Source organism: Zootoca vivipara, chromosome 3, assembly GCF_965207765.1.
Source record: "Zootoca vivipara chromosome 3, rZooViv2.hap1.1, whole genome shotgun sequence".
Lineage (NCBI taxonomy): Eukaryota > Metazoa > Chordata > Lepidosauria > Squamata > Lacertidae > Zootoca > Zootoca vivipara.
The window spans coordinates 71,850,497-71,867,288 of record NC_142586.1 but is presented as its reverse complement, the minus strand read 5'-3'; the positions used below and the strand labels follow the sequence as shown (position 1 = coordinate 71,867,288).

The following is a 16,792-nucleotide window of genomic DNA, read 5'->3' as shown; positions in this document are numbered from 1 at the left end:
CATCTGCCATGGATGCTTTGGTTGAGATTCCTGCATTGTAGGGGTCGGACTAGATGACCCTTGGGGGACCCCTTCCAACTCTACAATTCTATGATTAAATCCCACAATGTCCTTTGGCTATCCAGAAAACTTAGCTAGATTGGGTCCAAACCCAGTCTTGCAACAACATGCAGATTCCCTGTGAAGGGGCATTTATCTCAGAATGTGTAAATAAGGTGTATGCTGCTGTCAGACTTCAGGAAGCAGTTGCAGTGGGTGGGAGGGAGGAATGAAGTACTGTATGGAGAAATGTGGACTGCTATCCAGCAAGGCTCACCTATCAGGCAAAATAGCAAGGGTAGTGGGGAGATTCATCACATGGGTTGACGTGGTTGGAATGGGCCAAATGCAGCAGACAATAGGCTATTGGTCTATGCAGCAATCTTCCCAATTGGCTCAACTAAGCATGCATATTCTTGCTTCCCAACAAGCAGCAAAGCCACTAGAGGCTGTTACCATTAGTATGTGTCTACAGCTGCTATTGCACCTCTCTGGTTACTTGACAAGTCTTTCTCTCCCTGGATAGAACTTCAGGCTTTGTCCCAGGAAACTATGTATGGTAAGTGCATTGCTGCTTGGGCTCCACTTCCTTGCTGTGTGAATTGTGCTCCAGAACAATGCTTGTGTGAAGCGTGAAGGAGATTCAGACCAGTGTCTGCAGGTAGCCCTGGGAACGTGTTGCTATCCAAGTTACTGATGGATTGGGGACACTGTGGTGTCTGCAATACAAGAATCTGCACTAGGGCTGTGCCTTTATTAGAAATTCATTGGTTGCATCCATATGTGGGCACTGTCACCAACAAAGGCCCTACTTGATAGCGATTCCAGGATCACTAGTTAAACTAGCTATTCAAGTGTTCATGCTGCTATATATTTTGAGTACATGGTGGAAAACCAAAGCCAAGCAAATTCCACCACCTTTACACATACCGGTATAGTAGTAAGAATTTCTAAGTTACAGCCAGATTAAAATAGCTACACTTAAGTCCCATTGAAACAGACTTACTCTGTATCTAGTCTCACAGGTGACCATCCTGATATGGTTTTACCTTGGTTCTCAAACAGAATGCGTTCTGGGAGTCCGTTCAACTCCTGGAACCTTTCGAAAACCAATGTGCGGCTTCCGATTGGCTGCGGGAGCGTCCTGTAGCCAATCGGAAGCCACACTGGACGTTCAACTTCCGAAAATCGTTCAAAAACCAGAATATTCACTTCTGGGTTTTGATTGTTTGCGAGCCAATTTAATTCAGGAGCCAAGGTGTTTGAGGTCCAAGGTACAACTGTACTGGTTCCCTGAAAATTCCTTCATGGAAGCACCCTCTGTGCAAAACCTGACAACATGATTGAGGTGGCAGTTTGTGTTTTATTTGTGAAGGAGGCAGGCTTGCCTGTACTTAGATAATTTTACTTATTTACACACACACCATGTTTGGTATAAAGTTTAATAAATTACAGGTCAAGCTTGAGTTTTCTGTTACAATAGTATAAAAAAACAAAGCTGCATAGAATAACCTACAAATAATTTGTACACATCCTTTGGATTTAAAAGATACAAAGTTCACAGCTCTCTTCCAAGCATTAAGGAGTATAAAATACTGCTGTTGGTCTCAATTTTTGTCAAATTTACTTTATATTACTATTCACTGAATAAGCAATCTAATTACACTTATATAAGCTCACAATAAGGAAGACCCATATGCTTTCACTGTATTTGTGTAAAAATATACCAAGTGTTACAAAACTTTAAATGGATTGGATTAAAATAGCTAAAACTTACGTGAGCGAAAGAGTGAACTGGATCACTGGGGAAAGAGGGTAAGAGTCCTAACATTTGTAAACTTTGGGATAGAAAAAATATGGTAAGAGGCTTTTAGAAGTGTATCTGAGATTTTGAAAAGTATCTAATACAGTACAGTACTGGAGAAGGTAGATGTTGGTCCTCAAAGCTCTGAGTTTTTAACAAGACTTTTTTAAAAAAAGTTTAAATCAGTTCAAAGACTATTCAAATGTTTACAAAATACATATATAATAACTACTAATGTTTTACATGTCAGAACACTCCAGATGTCATTTCTTCCTTACATGATCCCAAGCAACGGTTAATAGAAAGTTATTTTCCAACATGTGCAAACTAGAAACACCCAGTTCACAAATTATACTGACATGGCCTGTCAAACATGCTTGAGGACGCCTTAAAATTTGTTGCACATGGCTTTCCTTAAAGGGGGATTCACACAATGTGTAACTCGGGTTGACAGCATTCCAGAAATAAATGGGCTGCAAAGTAGCAGAGAGTCTTTTCTTCAGCACAAGGCAGGAATGCACTTTAAGTTCCAATTAGACGCCGATGATCTCAGCTCTACTCCAGGGAACGGCTGTGTTCTTAGAAATATTCCTCCTCTTCATCAAAAAAGCCATTTTCCAGAGCATATGCACAGTCTGCACTTGATACAGCTTGGCAGGCACCTTTATATTCTTGAATTGACTCATAAAGGGAGTATAGTTGACATAATAATGACATATCTAGCTGCCGGAGACCAACCTTGTAGAAGAGAACACACATATTAGTATTTATGGCTTAATTTTACTTCTAAAATGCTGGTAGTTGCACATTTTGCTCCCCACAATGACTTCACCCAGAAGATCAGTGTTGTACCTGACAATTACACAATATGAGCAGGATAATTAAATTACTTGGGAGATTCCACCCTGCCAAAGTAAGGAAGAAACAGCTGTGGGGGAAGCTGGAGTATGCAGGAGGCAGCGTGGCAAAACATTCCTGATGCTTAAGTCATGTTACCATGCCCTCTTTAATAGCATACGATCTGTGTAACCATAGGCTGATGCTGCATTAAGGAGAAACCAGGTGTCATTAGCACAGACCTGTGTCAGAAGTGGGTCACTGCCAATTTCTTATAAAGTGGGGGAATAAATGTAGTTTAAGGTGCACCTTGGGCTGGTGGGAGAAGGGGGACTGAAACTCCCTCCTGGGGGAAGGTTCTAGTCAGTGTGTCCCTATCGGAGAGAAGCAACTTCATGGGAAGGAGAGCATGAATTGAGGAAACATTCAGTGTTCCTGCCGCCCCCCCTCCCGGATATGCTTTGAATTCTACTTCATATGAAATCAACAGAACCTAATTCTGACAAACTGGTGCAGGGATTATTGCTGCATCAGGCCCATGCTCCACACTTCCATTTGATTGGTTGGGGGGAGGGTTGTCTCTAGCCCTTGTAGAATGAAAACGATGAAGCAAAGTGTGTAGGTACCATTCAAAACAATCGCTTTGTGAGATATGATACTATTCCTGCCTTTCAGTGGTGTGTTTTTTTTTTACCCAATGCATGAAACAGAGCTCTGACTGACAAGTGCTCTTGAGAAATTGAGGGTCGATGGGGAAAGACTTCCACATTCATTTTGAAGCTGTGTTGGGGTCTTTCTTCTCTAGTACTTGTATGACTCAACTGTTCCCCAGGGACTGTCTGGTTCATTCTGAGGGTGCCTGTTCATCTTCCTTGGTAAATAAGTGGTTGTTGCACAAAGAAAATAACTGAGAAATCCAGGATTTTAGCATAGCTGTGATTGGGCAACAACATGTCTACCCCAAAGCAAAAAGTACCAGCAAAGAAGGGAGCCCATTCTCTTTTGAACTCGTTTATTTTTTCCATCCAGTATGCAAACTTTAAAAAATCCTACCAATGCAAATATAAATACAACCCATCATTATCCATATTGCTTCAGGGAGAGGGTGTGGTAAGGTTGGGAAAGTGTGGGTTATAGCATCCTTGCAAAAAAAGTCATGTTGCTGACTTTTTATTGCTTGGACAGCGGGGAGGCAGAAGTTAATACAGTATAACAACCCTGCAGTGTAGTTCAGTGTTTTCTAATCTCTTCTGTTTTTACAGAAATGAAGCTGGGGAGGTGTAGCAGCAACATGGAAGATGATTGCTTTTCTACTCATGGGGGAAAGAAACTGGGGGGGATTCTTGAGAGCAAGGTGCTGCACTTTAAGTGTACAGTATATATTCATGTCAAAGGATCAACTACTCCTTTTTGCTTAAAAAGAAGAAAAGATGGCTGTTTCACCTTGGGTGGTAATACTGTTGTGCTTACTAGGTACAAATAAATAGCTGTAACATATGCTCTTAAAAGACACTCCTCCTTTGAAACAATGTAATCTTTACCCAAGAATAGGCATCTGAACCAAAATAACTGTACTGTAAACTTAAAATCTCTTGTGACCCCACCACCAGCCAGCTGAAACACCATGTCTGGTCTTGTACTGAATGAGGTATTGCTAGCCTAAGATTAATTGATGACAGATATACAGTAACATAAGTGGTTTACAAATCATGGAACATGAGTTCTTTGCATGGTTTAGGGTTAGCATTGAGGGAGAACTGAGCTTTTGTGCCTTTAACAGCTATATGGCAAGCAGTTATTTAACAGGTTATGCATTTCCTTATATAGAAATCCAGAACTTCCCCATCTCCTTTCCCTACACCCCCCATACACCATATCTGTTCTGGGGGTTCCTCAAGCAAATTGGGGGAGGGGAGAAAGAAAGGGAGAAATATTTGCATTAATGGAAGCAGTCAGCTGGATACCACCCATTCTGTTGGACAGACATGTTATTCCTGTATGGCCCCCGATTTATCTTATGGTCCTCCACCCCACAAAAGAAAAAAACAAATTTGTGTATGACACAAAGCATATGCAAATGTATGCCCCCTTTTGCAAGTAAGGCAAAATACATAATCCACATGGGCCCAGAAAATCCTGGATGGGCGTGTCTGCCCCTCGAAGAACAGAACACTCAGTTTGATGCTTGCTTGCTATAACACTTGTGGAGGGCACCCAACTACTACAACAATTCCATCCTATTTACTCCCAGCTTTTCACACAAGCATTTTAAAAGAGAGCATTCTGCTCCATCAGAATCTGGGTAGCTTAAAGGACAGGAATTAAGTACAAAGCCAGGTTGTTCTGAATGCTTAAATTCTTGAATTAAATACAGGAACTGCCCAAGGTATAACAAGAGTCTTTGAGCATTTTACAGAACTTCTTTCAGGGCTTGCTTCATCATATATTACCTGCCTCCTTCCTTCCTACCGGTACACAGTAATGGAGAATTGAATTAATGTGGAAGACAAGAGTACTTTGTATTATCTACACTATGCCATGAATGTTCTTTTTAATGTATTTAACTTTTTGGTCCATAGGACTTCTGTTTTTTAGCCATATGCAACTACCTTCATCTTATACGGGCAGCTTTTCACAAGGACATTTAGGAAAATAATATGAATATAATCAAACACCTCACCACATTCATTATTGCCTTTCACACAACTGATGCCAGGCTCCCCCAATCCCCCGGAAGTAGAGAAAGAAAAGTAGCATAGGCATTGCAGTGTCCAAGATCATAGCACATTATTTTATTCTGTCTTTAAAAAAATGATATTACTACCAGAAATTAAGCTTGCTTTTCTTCCCTTAAGGTGGATCTAGTGGTGACTTCTCATTTGCCATTCAAAGCAAAACACTCACATCCCACTAATGGGCAAAACTAACTTGCAAGGCTAGCTGTGTTACATTTCAACTAGTTATTCATAAGGAAAAAAGAAATGAATCACAGGTAAACAACAACTGCAGGTATTTGTGGGGTTGGCAAGATTAAGAATAATAAGTAAAAGTGGGCGAAGGATGAGCAAGACAAATATGCAGGCTAGTTACCATCAGAAAAGCAATCTGAACAATTGGGTTTATATCTCTTACCAGAACATACAATTTCATTTTCTATCCAAAAGATACAAGTAAGATTTATGTTGGAGGGTGTGATACCATCAAATTAGGGTTTGTTTGTTTTTTAACTTTGACATATAATCTCAACATTAAATAGAAACCACACAGCCAGGCTCTAGATTCCATAAATACACCTTCTTACTAGGAAGGCATTAGTCAGGAATATCTAGAGTTTCAAATTGTAGTAGCCAAACTTACGGTAATAAGCTATGCACCATGTACTGCAGATCAGAGGGGTGTCAAAATACCAGTCAGTCTCTTTGTATTAGCTGATGATAAACAGTGGTGATGGGGATTGACACTGGCATGGCACCAGGCTTACGAGGTGCAATTCCACCAGCACAGTGATAAAAAATGGGCAGCGCGCCAGGAGGAGGAACAACAGGTTTTCGAATCTTTCCCAAGCTTGGCTGTTTGTAAATTAAAAACATTCCTACTGAAGCTAATGGAGAGCTAAAATCCACTGCCCCAGCTCTTCTTACTCTGTTTACATAGCCACCACCTGGTATCTCCATTCCGCCTACCATGCAAAATATCTCTTTTCTTTCTCACAAAGGCACTCTTTCCCCATCAGGGGCTGAACGGTTGCCAAGGGGAAGCCAAAGGTTCACCATGCAAAAGTGAGGCTGGGTGATATGCCAGGGAATGCCCATCCTTCCTGTATGTTTTCCAGTCCTAAGGCTGATTTCCAACACATGTGCATGGTGCAAGGGCACCTGCAGGGATCCGAGTTATGGGATTTGGACAGGACGCACCAGAGTGGTTCACAGTGATAAGGGCACTCTAGTATGTGTTTGCCTCACTGCATCTTATCTGTCGTTGGGCAAGGTGATGTTGATGTTTCACCATCACCACACATGATTTCTTCCTTGTGCAGCTAAGCTGAGAGTGTCATTAGCATGCCACATTGTGATTGGTGGGCACTGTCATGAATGTAAGGAGGACATGTGTAAGAGAAGGTGTCTGACTCTAATACTATGTATTTTAAAGTGATAGTTTACTGTTTTCTGAAGGGAGTTTTCGGGATCCTAACTTACAGTGCACTATACGTACACCACATGTGGCCCCAGCTAGACAATGTTATGATGCTTTCATGTTCTCTTTCCAAGGACCATGTGCAGATTGACAGCACCACTATCCTACAAATACTGCAAAGAGAAAATACCTTTTAATCACATCTTAAAATAGCCAGATTTAGGGTGATCACATGCTGTGCGTATTTGTGAGCTGACATCCTAATTTTACAAAAACTTGTCAACCATTGCAGCTTCCTTCCTCCAGCAGGAAAAAAGATAGCTCCAGATTACTTAATCAGGGGTGTGCCAGATAGGCACAGATCTCTGCTGCCTTTGGAAGTTTCATGTTACGGATTCAAAGGAAAGGTTTTGCATACCTAATAATTCTGATTTATATAAAAAATATCATCTTTATTGGGTTAAAATACAAATATATATGCATACATACATAAGATTAAGAAAGAAAAAGGGAAAAAAGAAAATTAGAACAAGAAAGAAGAAAAAAGGAAAGGAAAAAAGGCACGACATACAAAACCATAATTTACAATCATATAGATTGTATACCTAATAATTCGGTCATGTTTCACTAAGGGAAATGTTGCTTGTTTAACCTGAAGCTTTTGTCTCATTAAAGGCATATGTGTACCACTTAAAATGGGAAAACCTTTTAAATTGTGGGTTTTGCAAAAGCTTTTCTGGGACAATGAAAGGCTTCATTCTTAACTTGATTTATAGGTTTATAAGACAAAAAGCCATGCTTGATATTCAAAATGAAACTAGCCCATACTTTGTTTGCTTACATGATCTACTAGTGTAACAATATTTGAAGCACTTCAGTTTTTAGTTGCATTTAAAAACCAATGTGAATCTGCTGCTGTAAGCAATCTGGTGCACAGCCCAAGTACCAATCCTGTGCAAAGTAAAAGCCCATTAAGACAATTAACCTACATTTAAGAAGACAAGTTAAAGGTGGGAAAGAAGCAGCCTGCCTACTAGAAGTCACATTCCACGTTCTGAAACAGAACAAAATACTTCTTATCCAAATAGTGAATATAAAGAACAGGTGTGTGCTTGTACAATATGCAACTATGACTAGAGGAGCGCAGAATGAAAAACATCATTTTTAGAGGAAATAGCTTTTAAGTACTTTATTTTAGAAGGAAATAAAGAGAAGGACAGAATGAGAAAAGTGTTTTAAAAGGGAAGATAATAGTGACATACTTCAGATGCTATCGAGGTTTTGGTTTTGGGTTTGCCAATCTTTTCATTTGAGTTTCTTTTTCTTTCTCTCACGTGAGGAATGTTTCAGTCACAATCCCTAGATAGGTCTTGCATCCATTAACTGCAACTTGGGTAACCATCACAGGCTGAGGCCCAAAGAATGCACAACTAGCTCTATGCATCCTTTTGGTTTGTCATTCTAGAATGGCAGCCCCCATCCTACCCCCCTTTACCTCCTGGCAATTCTCCATTTGAACTCCTCAGTTTCGCAACTGTTCAAAAGGTAAATAAATAAATATAAAAATTCCACATGGTCCGCCCAAGGTCTTCAGCACAGCTAAGGTAGCCATAGTGATTAATAAGCAAAACAGCTTCCAGTTTCCACCTTTATCGCTTTTAAATCTAAAAATAGATTTTATATCTTTATCCCTTAAAAATGTGTATATACAGCCTTTCAGACCTAAGAGGGAGCCCCAAATGGAATTTACAAGAATTAAAAACTCTACAACTAAAAACAGTAATAAAGAAAGAAGAAGAAAGCAAAAAAAACGAGTCTGCAACAGGTAAACATAAGGGTTTGGTGGAAAAGTGTTTTACTGCACAATCCTAACCGTATCTCCCCAGAATTGAATGGTGCTTACTGATGGACATAGCCAGGCTTTGGGAGGGCAGGCTTGGGGGGGGGGGGCAGAACCTCAGTTATTTTTGTTGTTGTTGTTGTTGAATGGGAGCAGCTGCCCTCCCAGCCACACCCAGTGTTTTTTTCTTTAAAAAATGTTTAGGGGTACTCTCATTTTCCTATTGAAATACTGCCCCTCAATGAGGCCAAACTTAGATTCACAAAATGTTCAGGGGGTATGCGTACCCCCAGGAAAAAAAGCACTGGCCACACCCATGTGCTTACTCACAGGCAAGGGGACTTAGGACTTGCCCCCTCGGCTGCCCAACTAAACGAGGCCAATCTCACTTCCTTTGGGAAGCAGATCCAGCAACTGGGGTGCCACCTCTTGCTATTACAGTAGGGGAGAAGAGCATTTGCCTTTTTTGCGCATGGAGCTGGGATGAAAACTCGAATCCTGCCTGCCACAGACAAAAGGTTTTCTTTCCACCGTGTGCATCGTACCGGCATGCACGCAAGGGGAGCAGAAATCGCCAACAGCCGCCCGGCGCCTGCAAACGCGCCGGAATTGAACTCTGCACGCGCTCAGAGGCGATGTTCTCGAGCCAGGTCCCGGGACTCAAATATGGAGCAGTTTTAGAAAGGGGGTGGGTGGGGCGGAATACTCGCACCAAGCACAAACACGCAAAAAGAGAAGCAAAAACTCGCGGGTGCTCTCACCATCTCTTTCCGCAGCAAGGCCAAAGCGGCGTCCAGGTTGGGAGGCTTGGGCGGCCGCGGGGATCCTCTTCCCCCTCCGCCGCCTCCGCTGCGGCTCAGCTCGTCCTGGATGCGGGACTTCTGCGCGTAGAGCCGCTCCAGGTCCCGCCAGCGCCCGCCTGCTCCGCCCGGGCCGACCCCGCTCGAAGAAGAATTCAACAAGCCGCTCAGGCTCTTCGGCAGGGGAGGCAACCCAGACCCGCCGCCGCCACCGCCGCCTCCGGGCAGCCCCGACCCACTCATGGCACCCGGCGGGGCAAGGCGGCCAGCCGGTCACCTCAGCCCAGCTGAGCGAAGTCTGCCGCGAAAGAAAACAAGAGCCGCCTCCTTCCCTCGCAGAGAAAGGCTCTCTTCTGTTCGGCTCTGCTCGGGCCCCGCCTCCCTTCTGCCGGCCCCGCTCGGCCCGCCCTCGCAACAGGGACAGGCCGCGAAAGGGAGAAAGAGGCGGGCTTAGGGCGGGCGGAGATGAAGGAGGGAAGGAGGCACAATAGACGCAAAATGGTACCCGAAACACTTAGGGGAGTGCGCGGCGGCGGCAGGGAGGGGTTCGCTTTCTTCACCTAGTCATAAAGCGGAGGAGAGAGGAAGGGGGATTCGGGGCTGCTGAGAAAGAATAGTTTAGCAAGAGAGTGCAGTTTTTTTTAAAAAAAAAAAAGAAGGGGGGGAAGGCAATTTGGTCCAAGGTAAATTAAGAGCTGTCGTAAATAAATAAGTTCCAAAAAAGGTTCCAAGCCTTTTTTGGCCATGCCCCACCTAAGCATCTCTAAAATCCTGATTCCCCCCCCCCGACACATAATTGTTATGATTCAAAAAGTGAACGCCTATTCAGTGGAGGAAGCTTAAAAGGCCATTCACTGTTAATAACTCATTCTCGAATTGCCCCCCCCCAAAAAAAAATCAAATTGCCCCAATGTGGGGAGTCTGAGGTAAATTAAGAGCTGGGGGGGGATGTGAATGTGAAACGTTTTCTTATTATTTGTTATGTTTAAACAAGGTGGCTCATGTGGTGTTGTTTTTATTGCTTTAAAAAAAACACAGTAAGGACAAAATAAAATATAGGCCAGGCAGATCCAAAGTAAAAACTGAGGGAAAGGTTTTTTAAAATAAATAAATAAATATCTAAGGCAACCTTCCTTAACCTTCGCACCCTCAAGATAATTTGGACTAGAAACTCATCTGATCCAGCCACATCTGCAGGGAACCAGGTTGGGGAAGATTAATCTCTAAGGGATTATCCTGCGCAGAGATAGCAGCTCTTTCTCTTCAGCAGAGGGGCATGCATGCAACACTGATAAAAAATTTCCTCAGTTGGGCATAGGCCTATCTGAGGTAAATCAAAGGGGATGGATATAAATGAGATGTAATGGTACCAAAAACACATGAAGGTGATAAGTGAGTAGCTACTTTCCTTTAGCAAGGATTCCTTTAGAAATTGGGGTTGTGGGGCGGGGGGGGGGGGGGAAAGAGAGAAATAAAATTAAACAGGTGTTGCCTGTATGCATATGGGTAATGTTATATATGCATTATGCCTTCAGTATTGATGTGTGTATAAATAAACAATACATTAACAACTAATATAAATAATCAAACAAACCAAACAAATAATGCTAAATAAATGAATGAATGGTACTGGGAGAAATGGGATTATTCTAAACTGACTATTCCATTAGAAGGGAGTGTTTGAAGCAGGGCATGCTGTGGGTAAGAAATTAAAGTATGTTGCCTTTGACAAAGCAACATGCAATGCTCCAACTAAAAATGTTTGTAGAAGAGAAGCATTTACATCTGCTTCAGGGAAATAAAAGGGCAAGTGTAACTCTGAATCTTTTTATGCACATTTAGCATTCAGTTGTAAGTACTGTATGTGAAGCAGGACCCAACTTTCTTTTCTTTTAAAGATACCATGTTGCATCATCTTTCTACCACGTGGACACTGTCACATTTGCTGACTAATCCCACAATTAGGGTGTGAGAAACTTCCTTATAAATTAGACTGAGCCATGCCATTGTTCTACTAGCCAAGTACTGCCTAATTTGGCAGCAGCTGTCCAAGGAAAGGCAAGTGAAAATATTTGTATACTGTATTATTTAAAGTAGTTGAATGTAGTACCATGTCATCCAAGTTTAAATTGTTTATGTTTGGCCCTGTTTTGCTCCCCATCCTGTTTAAAAGCAGCAAATTATTTAACATGGGGAACTTTTATGAAAATAAAAAGGTATTAAGAAAAGATCTAAACAGAAAATGAAACGGAGCTAGTAAGTCTTTATGAAGGCTTTCCACTATTTTGGCATCACCACTGAAAAAGCTTTTTAAATTGTTAGCTGAAATTGTTTTTAATTTGCTGCATTGCTTTAAAATCTGCTGTGTTTACTCATTGTTTTTTTAATTTTAAAATGTAAACTGTAATATGATAAAATTCAAAAATACATTTTACTTTATCTTACAACAAATAATTTTGGATTAGGTCACTGAAAGCAATCCCAGAGACAACAGTGTCAATGTTCAGTCACAGGAAACAACGGAAACAGGATTTCAATGACACATTTGGAGCCCAGATGTTTTGGCGCATGAAATAGATAAAAGTTCAGGAAACTGTTTTCTAGTCTGAGTAAAATATGCATGCAGCAACATAGTACTTTCATAACTGGGCATTTCAGTATACCTAAATGAGCAGCTAGATTGAATGGATATTGTGAATGGAATAGTTAAGAAAATGGAATATGCAAGATAATAGAAAAAAGTGAAGGTGAAGCCAAGTTTGTTGTTTGATATTTGTGTCTCATCCCAAGGTGAGATATGTTAGCAATTTCCTCAGATTTTCCGGAGGCAAAATGTTTTATGCAAACCATTTCCAAATAGTTCCTTCCCTGTGCCACCACTATTCTAAGCATGATTCTAGCCTATTTTAGTTATTCCATTTTTAACAACATTCATCAATGCTACATCTGTATTGACAGACAGAGTGCCCCACCATTATATCTGAGGCTCTGTGCAGCTGTATCTGTCATCTAGTGTTGTGTAGGCATAGTGAGGCTTCCAATATATCACATTACCTCTCATTTAGTGTAACAAGTATAGGATTGCACCCATAGTGCATCAAAGGAACATGTGGATTGGCTGTTAATATTAACTGATATAAAAACATTTGTATTACCATTTTTGGTCCAAGACATAACCTTGATGCAACCTATGCAGTTCTATGTGTTGTGTTCATTCCTACAACTCAGGCGTAGTTGTTACAACTGCTTCAGAGCAGAAAAATTACTACTTTCCAAAGAGCAACTGAGTTCTCCCATTCCCTTCAGAGCTTTAAACTAAATCCTGAGAGGGATGGAGACAATATTACAGATGACAGGGAATCACCTGATACTGGAGATAATAGCTTCATTGATGCACAGGAAACTGAGGCAGTGCTACAGAAACCTGATAAATGGCAAGAAACTACAAGAAGGAAACAGCTGGAGGGAATGACTCATGGTTTCAGTTGTCTCTATACCCATGCACAGAGTATGGGAAACAAGCAGGACAAATTTGAGCTCTCAATACAGTATGGCAAATATGACCTAGTAGGCATTACTAGAATGTAGAAATGGTAAGGTATACAGTATATCAGAACAAACAGACTAAACAGGAAGGGAGTAGTATCAGCATTATATGTAAAGGATGTGTACACTTGTGAAGAGATCCACGACTTGGAGCATGGAAGGCAGATTGTGGGTGTATGGGTAACATTTGTAGGAGAAGGAAACAACACTAGCCTTACTGTGGGTGTCTGCTATAAACCTCCAAGCCAGACTGGAGACTTAGAAGATGCCTTCCTGGAGCAGATTACCTAACATTCAAAAAGGAGAGATACAGTAGTTTGGGAGACTTCAACTACCCCATATCTGTTGGAACACAAACTATGCCAAGAATGTAAGGTCCAACAAATTCCTCCATTGCCTCACTGACAGTTTCATTTCTCAAAAGGTGGAAGAAGCGACAAGGGAATAATCTATCTTGGACCTGGTTCTCGCCAACAGGGGAGAACTGATTGATAAAGTGGAAGTACTAGGAACCTTGGGAGGAAGTGATCATGTGCTCCTGGGTTTCATTATACAAGGGCAGGGGGAAGCTGAGTGCAGTTGGACATTGTAATGAGCTGGCTAGATGCAGAGAAGTAGTGGGAGGCACTAGCTGGAGAACCCCCAAGGGAACCTCCAGGTGAAGAAAGCTCAGAGCCAGGGGATTGGTGGTTGGACAACGATGAGTGGAGAAGATTGGGATGAGGAGTGTCAGAAGCTGAAGAGGTAACAAGGTTTAGTGAGCAGGAACAGGCTCTGGCAGAGTGCAGTTGTGATTTCTGAGGTAGAAGCAAAGAGGGGTCAATAGGCTGAGTGTAGGCAGGCTGCTGTATAAGCCGGAGTCTCCCCTTCCTGCTATGACCAGCTCCCCACCCTCACCCCACCCCGTCTCCCAGAACACAGAGAGAAATGAAGAGGGTGGAGCAAAGAGAGGCAAGATGCCAGAGCCTTAGGCTGCTGGGGAAGGAACCAGGGGAGGAACCTTAGTAAGACCTACTGGGAAGAGTTGCTGTGATCACTAGGCCTGCACTGTTTTAGTGTCTTTCAATAAAGAGTTAACTTCACTGACACCAGTGGTTTTTTATTGCTGATCTACTCCTGACTGGCTCATGACAGCCATGTACTGTGGAGATGTGATAGCCATTTTCAAATATTTGAAGGGTTGTCACATGGAAGATGAAGCTGTCATGGCTTAAAATTAGCTGCTGTTTCTTTAATACAAAAGGAACTGAGTCAGCACGAGTCACTGTCCCTACAATGAATCGGCACAGCCTGCATGACTCATGCAAGCTTTTACCTACATATGCCTGTATATATAGAGTGATCATTGATTGTGTACTGTGTGGTGGGTGGTAATAATAATAATAATAATAATAATAATAATAATAATAATATATTATTATTATTATTATTATTATTATTTATACCCCGCCTATCTGGCTGGGTTTCCCCAGCCACTCTGGTTGGCTTCCAACAGAAAAATAAAACACAGTAATCTATTAAACATTAAAAGCCTCCCTGAACAAGGCTGCCTTCAGATGTCTTCTAAAAGTCTGGTAGTTGTTTTCCTCTTTGACATCTTTTGGGAGGGCGTTCCACAGGGCAGGCGCCACCACTGAGAAGGCCCTCTTCCTAGATCCCTGCAACTTGGCTTCTCGCAACGAGGGAACCGCCAGAAGGCCCTCGGTGCTGGACCTCAGTGTCCGGGCAGAATGATGGAGGTGGAGACGCTCCTTCAGGTATACTGGTTGGTTGGAGAAAGCTGGTAGTGTTGATGTGTGTACAGTTGGTGTACACTCTTCTTTCATGCTGACAAGGGTCTGAGGACCAGGCTGAGGAGACAAAGGAAGTCAGAACCTTTGCTTTTTCAAACACTGACAGAAGCAAGCTTGTTTTCTCCTGCTCCAGAGGCTAGGATCCAAACCAATGGCTTCAAGTTAAAAGAAAGGAGATTCCGACTAAACATCAGGAAGAACTTTTTGATTGTAAAAGCTGTTCAACAGTGGAATGGACTCCCTCGGAAGGTGATGGACATTCATTGTAGGTTTGTAAGCAGAAGTTGGATAGCCATCTGTCATTGATGCTTTAGTTGGGATTCCTGCATTGCAGGGGGGGTTGGACGAGATGACTTTCCAGATCCCTTCCAAGTCTACAGTTCTATGATTCTATGATGTAGTATAATTTCTGTCCAGACATCATTACCCTCTCCATTTCCGCAGTCTCACTTCACACAAATGAAAGTCACTGGCAGATGCAGGAAGTGCTCAAGATAACTCTGTCAGGAACAGGACTTTGTTTACAGAGTGGGAGCAGGATAATTCAGCACATTTTCTGAGAAAGTACTGGCTTCTAAGGTGCATTTCTACCCTAAGAGTGTTTATGTGAGCAATGCAAGCACAACAGTTCTTAGTGGTTTGTTGTTGTTTTTTTGAAATAATTTTTATTCATTTTACAATTATAAAACATAACATACACATACAGAAAAGAAAAAACAAAAGAAACAACAATAACAAATACAAATAAGGAAAACAAACAGAAAAAATACCATACATCAAAATACCATGAATCCTTTTCCATTAACATTGTAAAAGGGGACTTCCTCGAATTCCCCCCATCTGCGGTTCATTTCTCATTCATCTTCAGCAATTTCCAATTCATTATTTAAAACTTCTATTTCAAATCTCTTATTTCTCCAAATTATTTAACATAATTCTCATACCCGCAGTTTCTATAGACTTCTAAATCTAATCTCAATATACAATTTTACCATATTTTTAAAAATAAACTTTAAAATCTTTCCAATCTTCTTCTATCACTTCTTCTCCCCGGTCACGCAGGGTCCCGGTCATCTCAGCCAGTTCCATGTACTCCATTTTCATTTGCCAGTCTTCCACTGTTGGTACTTCTTGAGTCTTCCAGTTCTTAGCTAGAAAAACTCTTGCCGCCGTCGTAACATACAAAAAGAAAGTTACATCTTTCTTGGGAATCTCTTTTCCAACTATACCCAGTAGAAAGGATTCTGGTTTCTTAATAAATGTGTTTTTCAACACACTCTTTAACTCGTTATAAATCTTCTCCCAGAAATCCCTTACTAGTGGGCAAGTCCACCACATATGATAAAAAGATCCTTCATCTTTCTTACATTTCCAACATTTATTATCATGATTATGATAAATCTTAGGTAATTTTACTGGTGTAAGATACCATCTATACATCATCTTCATTAAATTTTCTCTTAAAAGATTATACGCAGTAAATTTCATATTCTGTCTCCACAACCTTTCCCAATCTTCCAACATAATATTATGTCCTACATCCTTTGCCCAAAGTATCAAGTTCTTAGTGGTTTTTAATCTGGTGGTACATACCTATTTTTGCATGTCACTAACTAAGAACAAGAGTGAAGGATGAAGGCTTTATCATCATGATCATAAATGGCTCCTGCCAGTTCAATGGTATACTCAGTGTGGTGTGGGTCTAACATGGCGTTGGCAGTGCTACTAATTCAGTGCAGACTCTAAAAGCATGATTCAGAGTGTGTGAATCTATTGTGAATCAGTGCACCTCTGGATTGTAGTTGGGAAAAGTGAGTGGGTTTTTGCTGGAACCTTAGACTGCCTGTGTGGGTGTGTGAAGACAAATACCTGTAGAACCAATAACAGACTCAGGGGGAGACCTATGTATGGCACCTTGAGCTCCTTGGAGAAAAGGTGGGATATGAATATAATAATAAAGAATGATTTCTATTATTACATTTATACCCCACTTTTCTTC

At 41.5% G+C, this 16,792-nt stretch overlaps 1 protein-coding gene across 1 annotated transcript; it reads right to left on the bottom strand.

Moving 5' to 3' along the window:
• Positions 1 to 1,467: 1,467 nt before the first annotated feature.
• FAM89A (family with sequence similarity 89 member A) lies at positions 1,468 to 9,794 on the bottom strand. The gene is made up of 2 exons (XM_035108487.3): positions 9,416 to 9,794; positions 1,468 to 2,581 (listed from the first exon to the last, which is right to left on the bottom strand). The coding sequence occupies exons 1-2, from the start codon at positions 9,695 to 9,697 to the stop codon at positions 2,423 to 2,425; spliced, it is 441 nt and encodes a 146-aa protein (XP_034964378.1). The 5' UTR covers positions 9,698 to 9,794; the 3' UTR covers positions 1,468 to 2,422.
• Between the last annotated feature and the right edge of the window lie 6,998 nt (positions 9,795 to 16,792).

What these genes read in the sequence shown, in the direction of transcription:
- FAM89A (XM_035108487.3), bottom strand. Translation starts at nt 9,697, where the DNA reads ATGAGTGGGTCGGGGCTGCCCGGAGGCGGCGGTGGCGGCGGCGGGTCT. An exon ending in CCTTGCTGCGGAAAGAGATG is followed by an intron (nt 2,582 to 9,415) that starts GTGAGAGCACCC and finishes CTCTTCTACAAG; the next exon opens with GTTGGTCTCCGGCAGCTAGA.